This window comes from Emericellopsis atlantica (genome assembly GCF_019669845.1).
Source record: "Emericellopsis atlantica unplaced genomic scaffold F5Z01scaffold_29, whole genome shotgun sequence".
Taxonomy (NCBI): Eukaryota; Fungi; Ascomycota; class Sordariomycetes; order Hypocreales; family Bionectriaceae; genus Emericellopsis; species Emericellopsis atlantica.
Genome location: NW_025764731.1, coordinates 325,853 through 340,358, shown reverse-complemented (window position 1 = coordinate 340,358; position 14,506 = coordinate 325,853). Strand labels below are relative to the sequence as shown.

Here is a 14,506-nt window from a genome sequence, read left to right as displayed (position 1 = left end):
TTTGGTGATAAACTTCCCGGGGGGCTACTTCGGGCTAGACGCCAACTATGGCTAGTTTCTTGGCAACGCATAACTTTTGAACTCGTCCTCCGTACAGATCTACAAAATATCCAAGGTACAAATTGCTGGGCTTATCGATAAGTGCTGGGCAAGGCCTGTGAGTGCCTGTGAGGCCCTGTAAGTGCTGCATCTTCAGAAGGGACGCGTGCGCACGGACCATTTCGCACCCAATTCTCCAATTTGCGCGCGGCGAACACGGGCACGCACGCACGGCAGGTGGAGCCTGTTCTTCCTCCCCCACGTAACTTTTTCTTCACCCAAACTTTGACTTCGAAACTTCCGAGTGAGCGCTTCGTCACTTTACTCTCGCTGCCAGCGAGGGCTCTTTTCTTCTTCCACCACACCTCAATTCCTTCCGCATTACCTTCACTGTCATATCGCAGCGACTCAACAGCCACAATGGCACCTGCAAGCGACTACAAGGTTGCTTCGCTCAAGAGTCACATCGATAAGGTGAAGAGCGCAAGCAGCAAAGACAAGAAGACGCCCGCCGCGAAGAAAGCTGCGCCCGTCGCAAAGGCGCAGACCGCCAGCAGCCAGAACGCCAACAACTTGTTCGGCAATAACAACGACGACGATAGCGACGACTCGGACGATGCCTCGAGCAACTCCGATTCCAGCGAGGATGATGAATCGGGCGCTGATTTTCTCAAGAGGTTGACTGCCGCGAAGAAGCCAAACGGCACGGCGGCAACCCCCAAGAAGGACGTTGAAGTCGCAGACAGCCAAGCTGAGCTCCCCATCACTACCAAGGCCCAGAAGCCTGCGTCCAATGGTCGCAAAGCTAAGTCTTCTACCACCACGACCACTACGACCACATCAAGCAGCAGCAGCGACTCCGACTCGGACGGCCAGGTGATCACCAGCACGCCCGCCAAGTCCAGCGCCAAAGCTGGCAGCCCCAGCTCCAGCTCTAGTTCCGAGGAAGATTCGGAGTCGGAAGGCGAGGCTGAGATGGGCCCCGTGGAGAAGAAGGCCGCAAATGACGCCGAACCGCCCAAAGCCGTCGAGTCCGACAAAGACACCTCGAGCGAGGACGACAGTTCCGAGGAGGAAGAAGAAGAAGAGGAAGACGACGGCGCGGACAAAGGCCAAGCGCCTGCAAAGCCAAAGCCTGAAGCAGCGCCGCTGCCCAAAGACATGAACGTCGACGATCCAACATCTGACAGCTCGTCCGAGGAAGACAGCGACAGCGATGACGAGGCTGAGCCCGCGGCTGCACCCAAGCCCAAGTCGAAGCCCGCGGCTGCGCCCAAGCCTGCTGCCGCGTCCGCCGTCAAGACACAAACACCCAAGACCGCCTCGAAACCCGCCGAGGCCAAGTCGAATCCGGTCGTGTCCCCCTCGGACGACGAATCTTCCGAGGATGAGGACATGGCTGATGCGTCCATGCACATTGCAGACCGCAACATGGACAAGCAGCTGGCCGTGCCAAGCTTCATCGCGCCGGACTTCATGCTGCGCAAGAGTGACGAGGGCCTCAATGGGAAGGATGTCGCCAAGATCTGCAGCCAGGCGAACCTCGAGGGGAAACAGCTGTGGTACTTCACCGTCCCCTCCAACGTGCCGATATCTGTCGTCCAGAACCTGGAGATGTCCATGGACGTTGCCCAGAGAGGCGACAGCGTGTTTTCGCACAATGGCGAAGACTACGGCGCCCATTTCAGCAACCCGCCAACCAGGAGAACTTACCAGGTCTTGATTCCGTCCGCCGATGGTCCCTCGTACCAAACATGTAAGTGTATAAACAACCAGCAGCGGGTGAGAAGTCTTTGCTAACCCGTACAGCGCCTCGTCAGTTCGACCAAGTCGTGCAGTTTAAGCGCACCACACAGCTTGGCCGTTCGTCAGCTGCGAGCGTTGATGGTCCGGCGCCTCCACCTCCAGCTCGCCCTCAGCCCGAGGGCCTGCGATCTCGGTTTACCCCGATCGGCGTCTACGACCCGGCGAGTCTGAACCGCACACAGCAGATTAAGGATGGAAACGACATTGAGATGACTGATGCGCCTGCCGCCACGGGCTTGAGCCAGAAGGAACAGGCCAAAGCCGACAAGGCTGCGGCCAAGGCTGCGCGAAAGGCCAAAAAGGCCGCGTCTGCCGCCTCCGCCGCCTCGACCCCATCATTGAAGAGGAAGGCCACCGAGTCTGAGCAGGACGCCGAGGAGGCCGCGACACAGCTTCTGGAAGAGACGCAGAAGGCCAGTAAGGTGGCCAAGAAGCAGAAGAAGCCACGTGTTGCCAGCCCTTCACCGCAGGAGACGGCGGCCAGCGAGCTGCCCAAGCCTACAGAGACGGCCGCGCCCGCTCCCAAGGCCAAGGCGCCTAAGAAGTCAAAGAAGGCGGCTGTGGCGAACACCACCAACGGCACCACCAACACCACCAGCACCACCACTGCCAAGACCAGCACGCCCGTGCCTCTGCCCCCTATCCCGTCCTCCTCGCAGGCTGCCCCCAGCGCGCCTGTTTCTGCGGCCGCCTCGACGACACCAGCCGCGAAGAAGGCGAAGAAGAGCAAGACGCCCAAGACGCAGGGCAGCAGCACAACCGCGGCGCCCACAGCCGCCTCCAAGATGACACCAGTTCCGCTGCCTAGAATCTCTTCGGGCTAGGGGTCTGAAAGGTCCAGCACGGTCTGCGCCGAGGACTCTGCCCCGCGCCAGCCAAGTCCCGGCCGCCCGTGGATGACCAACGGCTCTGCTCGAACTCCGGCCGGTCGGCTCGCCAACGGCCGCAAGCCCGGTAACCGCAAGGGTGTCCGCGGCCGAGGCAAGCAGTGATGAGGCATGGCCAAGCCTCGCGACGCTCACGTGGAGCATTTCGACTATAATTGCTTTCCTTGACGCATTTGTTTCCTAAGTTGCTTTCTCTGCTTTTTTTTCATGCATGACCAGGGGCATCTATCTATCTGTCTGCCCACAGACGGATCGGCGTTCAGAGGGGCCACATTTTGCGTTTGATTTTTGAAATTTTAAGGTGGTTTCTTGGCCCGGCATTGCGCTTTCGTTGACGTTGGACAGTCGAGGCTTCGTTCATCAGGACCGACTATATAGTGGGGAGTGAAGGAGGCGTCCTCGACGTACAGACGCTGTAGTACGTAGCAGCAATTCACACATTTCATAATGACCTTTGCACGGTATAGGTGGCCACCCACATGAGGTTCGTGTCATTGTCATATGGATACACTCCTGTGCATTCAGTTTCGCTCCTCCCGGAAGATGGGATGTTCGTACTTTGGAGAAGCGTCTGGCTCCAGGTGGTTGCGAGGGATCATTCGATGTTGAACGCTCGACCGACTGCGAAGCGACTTATCTCACAAAGAGTCCCTTCTACGAGCGCACAGTCACATTTGTCAGCCATTCACATCCAACATGAATGGTTTCCGTTTCGAGACAAGTCGAAGGGGCGAACACGTGCGGCTTCCAGCCGGCATACGAAGGATACAACTGAGGAACGACGACAAGGCAACTTATTCTCCTTACTTGAGATTCTGTAGCCCCGTTTTCCGGTCTCCAACACCCTGTCACGCCAGATCGAAGCGGTAGGAGACGAGATAAGTCTGAGTGCCGGGGCTAGGGATCGGCATCGGGACTTGCAGTCGACATGTTCTGCCGAGTCGGACGCCGAGAGCCGCAGTGTCGGCGAGGACGTGGACGCTTCACGGACTGTAGACGCCGAGGCCTAAGGCGTCGATCAGTTTAATGAAGCTCTGGCGTGAGATATCTTGATAGCTTCCCGTCTGTGCAATGCGTGCAAGAAGTTGGGGTTTGGGGGAGGGATTTGGCGCTGTCGAAAACATGGTGAGAGACTCGGACTAAGCTTAATTTTAACTCTATTTCGCGCAACGAGATAGGAGTCTAGAAATAAGGCCCGCCATTCCTCCCCTCGACTCCTTTCTTGTCAAAATCTTGGACTCTCTGAACCAAGTCGCCCAGTACCGTCGGGGGCGACCATTAAAACCTCTGTACATCTTGAATCCCTGAGCATACATACATATATCGAGAGGCTCCATGCATGGCCTTGGGAATCTCAGTGACCCTTTGCACATTGTTCCTCTCATTGAAGTGTCCATGTCTAATGCGCTCTAATATGTTTCTCGCGTATTTTATAGTGGACGAGCTTTGAGACACAAGATGCAATGTGCTGGTCCATGTTCCGTGAAGCCGGACACCAGGAATCGATTATCTACCTACCCCTGACCAATGTATCGCTTGAATACTACGCAGCGTACATGGGGGCTACCCAAAGAGGACCGGGACCTGATATCCGTCCGTCTACTCCTTCATGTGTGCCGGATCGTGACATACACGCAGCCAATGATCTTTCTTTTTTAGATTAAACAGATGCGCATCTGTCATGGCCTCTGCTCCTACCAAGTCTCCAGCATGCATGTACTGTATCAATGCAGCGTGCATACATGGTAGCAGAGTGCGCAGGATGCAATCCTTCAGTCCCCGCTCAACTAACTGGAACTCACAGCATGCCAGTTCATGTTGAGAGATGCCAGGATACCTCTATTTATCCGGAGACAACATAAGTACTCTGTGCCAACGCTGCGTGCCCCGTATTTCGGGCCATCTCTAGAGGGCATCATCATCCCATCTTATAGTCTCCAGCCATGTCCACCAGCCTGGGTCAAGCCTGCACGCCCGACACATTCTCACCATCCATCGGGGGCACAGACATCCTCTCCCTAGAAGCGACCCCAATCACGGGCTACAATGCCACCGTGACGGCTGGTTCACGCTTCACCGCGCCCGACATCGACCTCGTCAACGCAGAGTTCTGCAACGTGACGATCCAGTACACCCACGCCAACGACAGCAACCACGTCATCACCGTCGAGGCATGGCTCCCCCTTCATAGGGACTGGAACCAGAGATTCCTGGCGGTAGGCGGCGGTGGCTGGAATGCTGGTCGATCCGATTTTGGACGGTTGGCCATGAGCGGAGCGATTGCCGATGGCTTTGCCACGATTGTCACAGATGCCGGGCTGGGAGAAGCCGCGGATCCAAGTGAATGGGCACTCGTCCGCCCGGGCGAGGTCGACATGATCAACTTCCGAAATCAGGCATACCAGGCTCTCGAAGACGAGGTGGGAAACTCCTCAACCTTCCTCGCCCACAGCAACGCTGTCGTGAATGTCCGTCCAGAGCTAACTTATATAGGCACTATTTGGTAAGGCGCTGGTGCAAGACTTCTATGGAGCGGCCCCTTCTTTCTCCTACTTCAACGGCTGCTCCCAGGGCGGTCGACAGGGTCTCCTCCTCGCGCAACGTTACCCTGATCTGTACGATGGCATCGCCGCGATCGCGCCGGCGATTTACTTTACAGAGCTGCTACCGTACATGGCATGGGGGCAGCAGCTCATGAATGAGAGGAGGCAGTATCCGTACGCATGCGAGATTGACGCCATCACAGCCGCGGCTCTCTCTGCTTGCGACGGTCTCGACGGGGTCAAAGATCGCCTCCTGTCCAGGGTTGACGAGTGTCTCGCCACTTTCGATCCCCATTCAATGATCAACAAGAATATACCCTGCGCACAAACCGAACAAGGTCAAATGGACATCACCAAGGTGGCTGCTGACTTGGTCGAGGAGGTCTGGCGTGGCATGCCGATCATGCGCAACAACCAGTCGAGCATATACCCTGGTGTCTCCCCCGGTGCCAACCTCACAGGAACTGATGCGCTTCCCATGTTGCTCGGTACGGCCTGCGCAGACGGTACCTGCTTCGGCAACCTGGGTCCTCTGGCGGAAGGGTACATCAAGTATTTCCTCGCCAAGGACCCGGAAGCCATCTTTGACACGAGCATGACCAGAGAAGAGTTTCTGGACACGATTGTAGCACGCAGTCGCGAGGAGTACGGGGCCATTCTCGATTCAAGCGATCCCGATCTGACCGCGTTCCACGCCAGTGGCGGTAAGATGGTCACATGGCACGGCCTAGTACGTTCCAGTCCCATGCTTCTCACTTTGATACATCATACCATGTACACCACTGACGAGACTAGATGGATCCTCTTATCCCCCACCGCGCCACAGAGGACTACTACAACGCTGTCGCAGGGATTTCGCCCGACGTGCAAGAGTTCTACCGCTACTTCGAAGCCCCGGGTATCGAACACTGCACCGGTGGGCCGAGCCAGGTTCCCACCAAGCTCTTCAAGCAGCTTCAGGCCTGGGTCGAGGAGGGGGTTGCCCCTGACGCGAGTGACGTGCAGGTCAAGGTTGGCTGTGCCACTCACGAGAGGATACTGTGTGCATATCCCAAGAGGGCAGTTTATCAAGAGGATTGTGGAGATGTGAGTTTGGCAGCTTGCTGGACATGTCAGTGAGCGTGGCCTACCTGGTTGCTTGTGAGTAGTGGGCTGGTATTGGAATCGTCGTTCAGCCCCTGAAAATGGGTACATCACCGGTAAGCCAGGTGATGTCTGTTGGCTGGTTTCAAACACCACGATAAAGAACCTTTTGTAATTAACATGACATTGTTAGCGAAAGGCGAGGATTTCTGCCCAGAACGAGAGCGAAGCACTCATCAGACACCCCATCTTGTTCGTGTCAACCCTGTCCGCCATCAGCGCCACTGCACTATCGACAAGTTGGCATCTGCAAAGCTCAATTTCGTGAATGAATGCTGCAAATGTCAAAGTCAGCGAGTCACTGTAGGATGATTGCAATGTGCAATCACTTCCATTCATTTCAACCAGTCTTAAGGCAACCATTGAATTTGCTATTCTTCCCGGTGCCAACGTTGCCATGAGTCTCTAAAGATATCTCTCCCAACATCTCATTCCCCCGATATCAGTAGCCCATTCCTAGTGACTCTCCAATCACTGTCGCGCTGCTCAGATATACCACATGGTGGTCTTCATGAAAGTGCGGATGCCCTTCTCATCCGGCGTGGCACCCTCGGGCACCTGGCCTCCAAGGGACAGAAGAGGAGGCGCTTCGGCATTCTTCAGCGAGTCTCCTGTGGCACCAATGGTCTGTCCCTTGGCAATACGGTCGCGCGTGACCTCATGGCCCTTGCCATACGCCCGGAATCCCTGGCTTGTGGCAACGTTCTCATGGGCGCGAGCCCGATCCGCCGCGAGATGGGCATAGTAGACCGCGGGGTGGATGGAGACCGGGGTCGTGGATCGAGCGTACGAGTAACACTGATGGTAGATCATACGCTGGAGGTCGTTAGGCGGACAGTTCATTTCATCCTTGATCACATAGTAGTGGACAGGACGAGCAGTGCCCTGAATCGCCTTGTGTGAGTTTAGGTAGAAATCCCACAGAGATGGATGAGTGACCTCGCGTTCAACCAGAAGGCCCGGCTTCGAGTTGCCGTTCTGATCACCGCCCTTGTTACGCTGGTCAGGTCCAGGGAAGAAGCGAATATGGTGGCGCTTGGTGGCCACAATGACTGTGAACTTAGGCAGAGGCTTCACGTTACGTGAAGCAAAGAAGTTGCGGATCGCTGCGACCTCCTGATCAAGAACAGCCGCAAATTGGTTCTCGGCAACGCCATCGCGGAAGTACATGATATGATCCGGGACGCCGTTGCCATGAGACTGACGCCAGGCACCACCCAGCGTGGCCATGAACTTGTCAATGTTCGGGGCCTTGATCATCTCCGTGCGGTAGCCATTGGACTCAACAGCAGCACCGTATCGGTTTGCGTCCGCGTCCATGTTCATAGTGAAGGCTGCGATCGAGGCAGTATCTCCCCCGGGCGCAGGATGGCTAATGTCGGCACCAATGATCATAGTTTTGCGGTTAGGGGGGAAGTAGGTAGGTCCCTTGCCAAAAGGTGAAGCTGTGCGAGCCGTCGCACCGCCAAGCTTGGCGTTGATCTTCATGGCAACGTTGGACACATATTGGTCGACGCCACCCTCCTTTTTGAGATGGTCAGCGACCATGCACTGCGACAAGAAGCCGAAACGGCAATCAGCGTTCTTCTTGATGCGCTCGTACGAAGGGTCATTCTTGAAACCAACAATGATACACAATAGCTGCGTGTAGCCGCGAGCCTTGGTGATTTCGCCGTGAGCCCATTCAATCGACTTGGCCGTGTCACGCGCGTTGCCAGGAATCTCCAGAATCATGGGCGGCGCAGGTACGCCCACGCCGTGCTTCTCCAAGATCTGCTTGAACTTTCGCCCAAAAGCATCGAGAGCCTGCTTGGGCACACAGTTGTTGAGGGCGATGAAGCCCCAGTTCTTGAGAGGTACGGTGTTGGCCTTCCAGAACTTGATGTTGCCCTGGTCAAGACGCCATCGACCACCGAATCGAGGCTCCTGCTTGCCGACCTTGAAGTCCACTGAAGGCGGGGCGAGGATACGGGCCTGAACCTGAGAAAATTGCTGCTCGAATGTAGCACCGTAGTACTTCATGAGGCGGTCATTGGGCAGGTCAAGCTCCTTGACGCCAACTTCAATATCAGCCTTGCGCTGCGGTGGCTTGGTAACCGCAATCTTGATCATTGACTCGGTCTGCTTCGGGCTGAGCTTGAAGTTGTACCGCTGCATGGGCTCAATATAGCAAAGCTCCATGGGAAATTTCGCGTCTTTGGCAGTCTCCACGAGTGGCAAGTTGGAGTACTTCATTGTGTACCCATACCTGAGTCTGTAGTACTCGGCGATGCTGGTTCTCTTTCCCTGGTAATCGAACGTGACTGTTTTGGCTGTCGCGCCATCGGGACCTAGCTTTCCCGACTTGTCAAAGCTGATGTCCATGATGGTATAAACTTTGTTGTCCATGCTAGCCGGGCGGTTGCGGCAGCGAACTTTGAACTTCAACTTCCGAAGCTTGCGCAGCTGCTTCATGGCATCTGTCATCCCAATTCCTTCCTTCGTCTTTATTGGCTTGAGGGCTTGGGCCAGTGTTGTGGCTGGATTGAGACCCATGTACTTCTTCGGATCGTTGGCCGCCAGAAAGTAGCAGCTGATCTGCTCGAGGGACTCGCCAGAAACCCAGAAAGCTGTGTTGGCAACATCACAGTTCAGAGCCAAGCCCACGCCGCCCTGGCCAAGGTTGTGGCTCAGACGAATGGAGGCATAAAGACCCTTGTGGACTTCGAGAAGCTTGCCATCCACAAGAGGGCGGGACTTCCTTGCAGTGTTGTAGAAGTTCTTCTTGATGGACAGCAACTTCTCTGATGGGCCTTGACGCAAGAGATGGTCCACGAAGCTGAGAGCCTCAATGACCTTGGAGTTGAATGAGGTCTTCTTTTCCAGATAGGCTTGCAAAAGTGACAGGTTGATCTCCGTTGTGACACGCAAAGCAACATTGAAGACGGCGCCAGAGCGAGGAGTTTCACCGGCAGGACGCTCGTCTTCGTCAAGGTCAACCTTGGCACGGATCTCACCGCCGTTGACTTTGCCAGGTGCCCAGGCAAGCTTTTTGCCATCGAACAGCCAAAGCTCCGGCTTGTATGGAGCGAGGATTTGTTGAACGCTGCGGTGCGCCATGATCTTCTTGAACGGGGTCTTTCGATCTTCCGGAGTAATGATCACCTAATCTCAATAAGTACTGACACAAAGTTATGAATATTTGGAGCACTTACATCGTATTGGTAAATCTTCTTTGAGAAATCAAAGGTCTTCATGCGGTACTGATTGGAACCGACCATGTCTTGAACACCTTCGGTGTTATATTTCTGTCCACGCTCTGTGAACTTATCCGCGTTTCCAGAGACATAGGCCTCAGGGCCAAGCTCGATCCGGGTGTTTGTCTTCTTGTCCGCTTGGAGCCGTCCAGGGTCGCTGCCCAGAGCAGGCGGGTAGCCAGCTGGAGAGTTTCCAGCCGAAGGAGCAGGAGATCCTGGGCGAGAGCCGGTGCCAGATGGCGCTGGTGAGCGGCCACGTTCAGACATGGCGATGTGCTTGAGGCTGATCTAGATCTGGATCTGCTAATAAAGATAGTCAGTCTCTGAGAAGATTATGAGTAAAAGGCTGCCGGTCACCGGGAAGTGAATGGTAAAGAAAAGATTGTCAACGGCGAAAGCTCACAACAGCTTGAGCTGTGTGAGCAGCCAGACAGTGCAGAGCTCATGGGTAAGGAATCATATACGTACAGTAAGGTAGTAATGGTGAGCCACTGGTTAAAGATGGTGATTTGTGTGGCTGAGATCAAATGGGTGAGCCTTGTCCAGATGTTTGAAGTGTTGTAGAAGGCAAGAGAAGTTGTAGTTGGTGGTGATGAGGAATAGGGAGAAGAGTTAAGGGAAGAAGAGGGTGGCTTTATACCCAGTTGGCAGACTGTAATGCCTGAGGCTTTCAGCTACCTATGTGCCAACAAGGTTGCGTGAAGCCTTTCAAGATGAGGAAGGAAGGGGAGCGGTGTGTTGGTGATCACAAGTGTGAACAGGAAGGAACTCACGCCGGTGCGGCGAGGAGAGATCTGGAGGTGGTGCGGAGGTGGAAGAGAGAGCAAAGAGAAAAGAAAACAAAGCCTTGCGTGAATAGGCAAACGTCGTCCGATGTTTGTTCAGGGGGGCCAGACGTCAGCGTGATCACCCGACTCCAGTCCTCGAGACTCACCGTTGCTAGAGGGCTACAGTCTCCACGAGGTGACATAACAATACGCTGTACTGTAAGCGTTAGTTCACACAGGTATTGCCTCACTGTATAGACCTCGAGTGCGTGTTTCCACCACTGTTCTGGCTTTTGCTTGCGTGCGTGCTCATCTCTGGGGTGCTAACGACGCAGCTACCCGTACAACACACCGCGTACCGATGTCCAGATGCGATGCCAAACACATACACGATTGACTAAATTCACTAAAGTACCCGGGGTAATTCGTCTGCCATGTGGAAAGGCTCGCAATGGCTTTCAATAAGCGAGTGTCATGCAAGTCGAGGCAACGAGGCCAATAGTTCCACAACTGTATTATGTCTCTTTACTAAATGACTGTCTGCAAATGGATTACATGCATCCCTCGCCGGAACTCCCTGTGCAGCTTGTCGAAGTTTGCCTGGGGACCTCCATTGTTTTTGGTCCCCGTAATGTCAACGCCAGCAATGCAGTGAACACAAAGAGTGCGTGAAGCGGAACCAACGACATGACCCCCTATCCTACACAACACGTCCAAACTATCCTTAGTACGGGTAGCCACCGTATTGAGGCGGCTGAGGTTGCCCATACCCTGCTGGTGGTGCGGGCCAGCCAGGAGGCAGAGCGCCAGGGGGCAGAGCACCTGCATTGGGGGGTGGAGGGTAGGTCGCGCCAGCCGCGAGAGGCGAGTTCCTATACCCGCCCGAGGCAGACTGAACGCGGCCAAATGGACTGAGTGGGCGGCTTGCGTATTCACCAGAAGTCTGGCGGCCATGGCCGGGCGTCTGCTGACGTGCTTGCGCACCCATCTTAGAGATCCACTCGGATACGGGGGGCAGTGGTGTCTCTCTCAGTATGTTTGTCAATCCCGCCGCGTTTAGCGGCGCGCCATCATAGGTGTGAGCCGGTGGCAGGATGGACAGAATGAATGTAATGTCTCTGTGCAGAGCCGAAACCTGATTGCGACGCTGCTGGTCCAGACGACGCCCTGCGGCTCCCTTGAGCGGCGAAACCCCCCTAGCGAGTCGCTTGGGTGGATTGAGCTCCTCGTCATCGGGCCCAAGCGGCCTTTTGGGCGAGGGCGCAACTTGGACGTAGTGTGGCCTCGGGCTTTCGTACGCCGCCGGCTGCGGGCTGGATCGCATAGACGCGGGTTGCTCAATCGTCGGCAACAGCTGTTTGGGTCGCATCTGTGCTGATTTGGAGATGATGACAGGGGCCGCCACGGGATCGAACTTGTCGGAAGAGTAGCGTGCCGTAAAGTAGCTCAACCTGGGGTCGTCGGGGAAAAGCTCCGCCATGCGATCCTCCAACTTGGAGATCTGCGAGAGTTCGCCAAACTGCGACTCATACTTGTGAAAGTAGGCGTACAGAGGCTTCGCCTTGTGGAGGGTCTCGGGTTTGCTGACGAGGCGGTTGACACATGTCTCGAAAACGACGCGAGCATCTGTGGTTGTTTGTTAGCACTCCCCAAAAGATCAGCTCGGCAAACTTACTCGTAGTATCGTCCTTGCTATGGAGGAACTTCAGGTACTCTATCATGAAGACCTCGTCATTCGGGAAGAGGCGAGCACCGCGCTCGAAGATCTTGGCGCCCACTGGGTCCTTGTATACCACGGACTCCAGCAGTGCCACCGCAACATATACATCGCTAGTGAGCCGGCCCTTTTGGCGAGCATCGGTGAACACCTTGCGAAGGCCCCCCTCTGTCTGGTTGCCCTTGCCTTGGATCCGGCGCATGGCACGTGCCATGGCGATCCACACATAGGAGATGGTGCGCGACAGCAGTTGTGTCTCGGCAGCATAGCCTTTCTGAATGGCTTCGATGCGGAGCTCTGTAGACGACTTGCGAGGCAGACCACCCTCTTCCTCGTCATCGTATTGGTTTTCGGCAGCATCCTCCGACTTCTCCTGGGCTGCTTGCTGCTTGAGCGTAGATACCTCGAGCTTCTCCCGTTCCTTCACCTTGTCCCCCAATGCGTACAGCGTCCCGAGGACGTCGTCAAGCGGCCTCCGCACAGCTTTGGCGAACTCGACAGTGTCACCCTCCTTGACAGGGTAATTGGCCTCAATGTGATCGGCATGCTTGAACGCCAGAAGCACACTTTCCGGGTTGGCGGCGATGCCCTGCACAAGCATTTCGGTGGCAGTCTCCTTGTCGTCTTCGCGCACATCATTCTTGAAACACCAGTCGGCTGCATCCAGCCAAATCTCGGGGCAGAAGCGAAGAGCCATCAGGGCCTGCCTGTAACAGTACATGACGCGCTGCTTGAACACCTTGGGCTCATCGGTGGCGAGCACCAAATGATCGTCCTTCTCCCAAGCAATCCATTTCTTCCAAATTTCGACCTGCTCCTTGTATTCGACATCACCATCAAACCCAGGCGCAGGCGGGAGGCGAGGTAATTTGGTTCGCCGGAGGTTGCGCGTGATATTGTCGAGGGCGATGTTGGCGCTCTTGGCCGACATGTAGCCGGGTGAGCGCTCTTGGATGAATTTACGACCTGTCATCTTGTTGAGGCTCATTTCGAACTGGTCGTATTCTCTCCACAGCTCGTTGACTTTTGACGTGGGCACGTTGATGGCGCGGTGGTAGGCCTTGCGAAGCTGGTCCATCTTTTGCTGATCCTGCCACCCCGTGCCGCCAACCTGGCCGGGGCCAGTCTTGAGGAATTGAATGTAGTCTGACCAGATGACCCCAGAATCCTTGTCGACACCAACGCGCTCGATGGTGAACTCATAAGACTGTGTGATCGTGCGACGGGCCTGGCCTGATGCGTCGTTGCTCAAGTCATTGATGCGACGGATGTAATCCAGGTAGACAGTCCATAACTTGACGCTGGGGACGAGCCCGAGGCAGCGTTCAAACAGATGCTCAACAGCGCGGAAATTATCCATGCGAAGCTCCAGTTCGATCCATTCAACCCAGACATCAGCCTAAGGCAGGTTAGCACAAGGCGATATACACAAGCAAAGAGGGATCCTTACAGCCTGTGGAAAGACGTTCACGCAGCGGTCGTATGCGGCACGCAGAGCCTCATAGTTCTCGCGCCGCGTGTACTCTGCCATGAGTTCCAGCCAAGCGTCCGTGTCGCCTCGGGGATCCTCCTTCACACGCGCCTCGAGCAGTTGCACGGGATCGATGCCAGGGACATGCGGCGGCGGCGGCGCTTGTGCTGCTACTGCGTTAGTGGTACTTGGGACAGCCGAAGCACTTCGCGCTGCTTCAGCTGTCTCTCCAGCTTTTTCTCCCGTCGCGGGAGGGACGGGGGCTTGCTGCTGTTGCTCCTGCGTCTGGTCCTGGTCCTGCTGTTGCTCCTGCTTCTGGTCGTCCTTCTTCTCCTCCGCTTCGTCCTCTTCCTCATCCTCGTCGTCTGATGCCTCCACTATGAAACCGCCGGTCATCTTGGGCTTGCTGGGTGCGGGAGCTGGTTCGGGCACTGCAGAGGCAGCTGGTTCTGGAACTTGATTGGAAGGGTCAAAGGAAACAGATTCTGGATCATAGTCTCCTCCGTCATCTGAGCCATCTTCGTCTGCATCACCAGGGGCATGTGGATCTTGCGCAGTATCTTCAATATTCTGCTCGCTATGCTGAGTAGGATCGCCATTTGCGCCCTCGAAACCCTCTTCACCCCATGAAGCATCTTCCGAAGCCATTCTCGCGATACTCAATCGTATGCTGCGATAAGCGGCTGCGCCAGAGCGCGATGCCTTGCGAGCTCTGAGTTGGCGTCGCAAAATTCGCACGTCGCGGTCGGTGATCACTACGAGGGTATGTCGCGGAGCTGAGGCGCTCGTGCCGATATTTCGAGATGGCTCAAAGGGCGAGCGGCTTCAATTCAGGATTTGGTGATGAGCAGGGTGAAAAGGGACGTAGCAAGTCGATAGATTGGAGTCTTGGAGCTT

The 14,506-nt window shown here is 55.7% G+C and overlaps 4 protein-coding genes across 4 annotated transcripts; 2 read left to right on the top strand and 2 right to left on the bottom strand.

Moving 5' to 3' along the window:
• The first annotated feature begins 340 nt into the window (after positions 1-340).
• F5Z01DRAFT_301635 (DNA-directed RNA polymerase I subunit RPA34.5-domain-containing protein) lies at positions 341-2,940 on the top strand. The gene is made up of 2 exons (XM_046258882.1): positions 341-1,795; positions 1,849-2,940. The coding sequence occupies exons 1-2, from the start codon at positions 460-462 to the stop codon at positions 2,667-2,669; spliced, it is 2,157 nt and encodes a 718-aa protein (XP_046115152.1). The 5' UTR covers positions 341-459; the 3' UTR covers positions 2,670-2,940.
• A 1,735-nt stretch (positions 2,941-4,675) lies between these two features.
• On the top strand, positions 4,676-6,501 carry F5Z01DRAFT_712810 (Tannase/feruloyl esterase; the record flags this gene model as incomplete). The annotated part of the gene is made up of 3 exons (XM_046266488.1): positions 4,676-5,152; positions 5,226-6,005; positions 6,071-6,501. The coding sequence occupies 3 exons, from the start codon at positions 4,676-4,678 to the stop codon at positions 6,392-6,394; spliced, it is 1,581 nt and encodes a 526-aa protein (XP_046115151.1). The 3' UTR covers positions 6,395-6,501.
• A 403-nt stretch (positions 6,502-6,904) lies between these two features.
• Positions 6,905-9,921, bottom strand: F5Z01DRAFT_627983 (eukaryotic translation initiation factor 2c; the record flags this gene model as incomplete). Its single annotated transcript, XM_046261568.1, has 2 exons — positions 6,905-9,562; positions 9,613-9,921. 2 exons carry the CDS (start codon positions 9,919-9,921, stop codon positions 6,905-6,907), a joined length of 2,967 nt encoding a protein of 988 aa, XP_046115150.1.
• A 982-nt stretch (positions 9,922-10,903) lies between these two features.
• F5Z01DRAFT_739446 (uncharacterized protein) lies at positions 10,904-14,495 on the bottom strand. The gene is made up of 3 exons (XM_046266832.1): positions 13,589-14,495; positions 12,097-13,537; positions 10,904-12,047 (listed from the first exon to the last, which is right to left on the bottom strand). The coding sequence occupies exons 1-3, from the start codon at positions 14,255-14,257 to the stop codon at positions 11,146-11,148; spliced, it is 3,012 nt and encodes a 1,003-aa protein (XP_046115149.1). The 5' UTR covers positions 14,258-14,495; the 3' UTR covers positions 10,904-11,145.
• Positions 14,496-14,506: the final 11 nt, after the last annotated feature.